This window comes from Ruditapes philippinarum, unplaced genomic scaffold, assembly GCF_026571515.1.
Source record: "Ruditapes philippinarum isolate M1 unplaced genomic scaffold, ASM2657151v2 ctg12_1_1_1_1, whole genome shotgun sequence".
NCBI classification, from domain to species: Eukaryota; Metazoa; Mollusca; class Bivalvia; order Venerida; family Veneridae; genus Ruditapes; species Ruditapes philippinarum.
Genome location: NW_026861084.1, coordinates 443,752 through 446,353, shown reverse-complemented (window position 1 = coordinate 446,353; position 2,602 = coordinate 443,752). Strand labels below are relative to the sequence as shown.

The 2,602-nt window shown below is 37.0% G+C and overlaps 1 protein-coding gene across 1 annotated transcript; it reads right to left on the bottom strand.

Moving 5' to 3' along the window:
* Positions 1 to 312: 312 nt before the first annotated feature.
* On the bottom strand, positions 313 to 1,566 carry LOC132714466 (uncharacterized). The gene has a single exon (XM_060697364.1). It carries the CDS (start codon positions 1,564 to 1,566, stop codon positions 313 to 315), a length of 1,254 nt encoding a protein of 417 aa, XP_060553347.1.
* Between the last annotated feature and the right edge of the window lie 1,036 nt (positions 1,567 to 2,602).

Genomic DNA, 2,602 nt, shown 5'->3' with positions numbered 1-2,602 from the left:
GTATGAGACTATATATATTGATTTCGAGTATTTCAATATTTATATTGTAGTATGAATTAAAACTATTCTTTTAATCTAAATTACTATGAAATCAATATAAATGTTTTATTAGGTTAGTGTGGGGTATAGATATAAGCTTCGCGTTGTGTCTTGTTTCTATCTTTTTAATATCTCAATAATATATACAAGTAAAGCGGTAGTGACGTTGGTATATACGTTGACGTCATCTTGATTCCCGCCGTCAATACGTCGTTGTTGTTCCCGCCTACACATAGCGTACGTCTTCCCGACATTCTCCCGGCCACGAAATGATTACGATGTAAAAATGATTTCTAATGGGTACAGTTTCACAATAGATCTCGAAGTGACAAGTCCATTACTCGTGCGTAAAATTGCTGCTCGTGTGAGGCCATCATTACCGTAAATTAACTGCTGGATTACGCCTAGTTTCCACTGCGTTCTTGGTGATTCATCATAAATCTGTACAACGTCGCCAACCTGAACTGTCTGAGTGTTGTTTCCTGTTGTTTTGTGGTACTGACGCAGTGACGTAAGATATTCGTGACGCCATCGTAAACGATAATGACTGATAAGTTGTGCCTGCATTCTTGCCCTTTTTGTTACGTCAGACATTGTAACATTCTGTGGTTCTGGTGTATTGCCATCATATGGAAGGGATGTAATACGACGTCCATAAAGCAGGTGCGCCGGTGTTAATGGGTCCGGGTCTCCTATATCGGAAGTGACGTAAGTAAGCGGTCTGTCGTTCATTATACCCTCAATCTCTGTTACTATTGTCTGGAGGCTCTCGTAACTAATAAATGAACGACCTAAAACTTTCTTGATGGTGGTTTTTGTTAGTCCAATAAGTCGCTCCCACCAACCGCCAAACCATGGTGCTCGCTTAGGTATGAATCTCCATTCAGTACCATGGCTGTGTAGAGCGTCATTAACTGCCGTTGATCTCATGAGTTGTTGAATGGTATTTGCTGCTGCATTGAATGTTGTTGCGTTGTCTGATATCATTATATGGGGTAGGGATTTTCGACTTGTAAATCTTCTAAACGCTTGGATGAAAGTTTCTTCTGATAAATCTGGTACCAGCTCGAGATGGACAGCTCTTGTTGAAGCGCACGTAAATAGACAAATATAAGCCTTATGCTCAATTCTAGAATTGCTTCGTACATACAGTGCTCCCGAGAAATCAACCCCGGTGACTGTAAATGGAGATGTATCTTGTACTCTAATTTTTGGTAGGGGTGGTGGATCTGGTGCTGTATATGCTTTGCCAGTTAACATTCGAATTGAACGCATTTCCGGAGAAGGCTTTGTATATACTGACGGATAGATGATATCCAGTATCTCTGTCGTAAATGTGTGATTAATGCACTTGCGCCTGTGTGAAGTTGGTTCTCCTGTGCGTCTAAAACTACTAACCGTGTGAAAGGATGTTTTCAATAATGTCTCAATAATATATACAAGTAAAGCGGTAGTGACGTTGGTATATACGTTGACGTCATCTTGATTCCCGCCGTCAATACGTCGTTGTTGTTCCCGCCTACACATAGCGTACGTCTTCCCGACAGTTAGAAAGACTTATGCATAATAAATACGATATTATATTAACTCTGAATGTCCAAAGGCATAAACGAATGTATTTCCGTTTTAAAAACATACGCAATTTATCGTCCATAATCTTGCATATTTTCATTATGAATTTAAAGACAAAAATAATATATTACTACAACATTTGTTAAATACATCATATATTTAGACTGCAATTTTGCAGATCTGAACAGGAAACAAAATAGGACATTTGAACGTCGCCCCGCACTTCATCATAAGATCCTTTGGTTGTTTTTTTAAATAATTAATGATAAAACCAGTGATCGAAATGCAAAGGCGGTGTAAAGTTCATGAATATCTATAACATCAACTCGTAAGTATTAATACGAAGATGTTTCTCTCAAAATCTCTTCATAAGCGCTCAATATAAGCTCCCGTGGATGCTATGATCGACTCACATCTTTTCAGAAAATGCCAAACTCCCGTTGCTAGGCAACCATTGTTGATGTCCCTAACGACCGCGTTCACGGCGACATTTAGTTCATATTAATCGTCATATTGGACACCTCGTTATAATGTTTTAGCTGAGTTATCCTATAGCACTATTGCTGTTGCTCTTACTAGATCTCCTAACCAGCACAATATGATTATTTTTTCACAAACGAATATTTTGTAAATTACTATATTTGTTTTAATATGACTTCTCTCTGTCAATTTAGGTCAATTTATTTTCAGTAAGTATCTAAATCCTACAAATAAATGACAAGCAATTACCAGAAAAAAATGTCTCATTGTGATTCCTTTTTTATTTAGGAAGCCTTAAGAATTCCATAATACTGCTAATGATTAACATATAATATCATTTTTTGCTGTTAAGGACGTGGATATAACGGATCTAAAAATATGTAAGACAAAGGAAATACATATATACTTTGTAACGGTAATTAAGTACTCAGAAGTGCGAAAATACTTAATAATGAATGGTTTCTATTTTGATTGGTTTTCTCCGTTAAAAGTGATCAATTCTGGAAAAAAA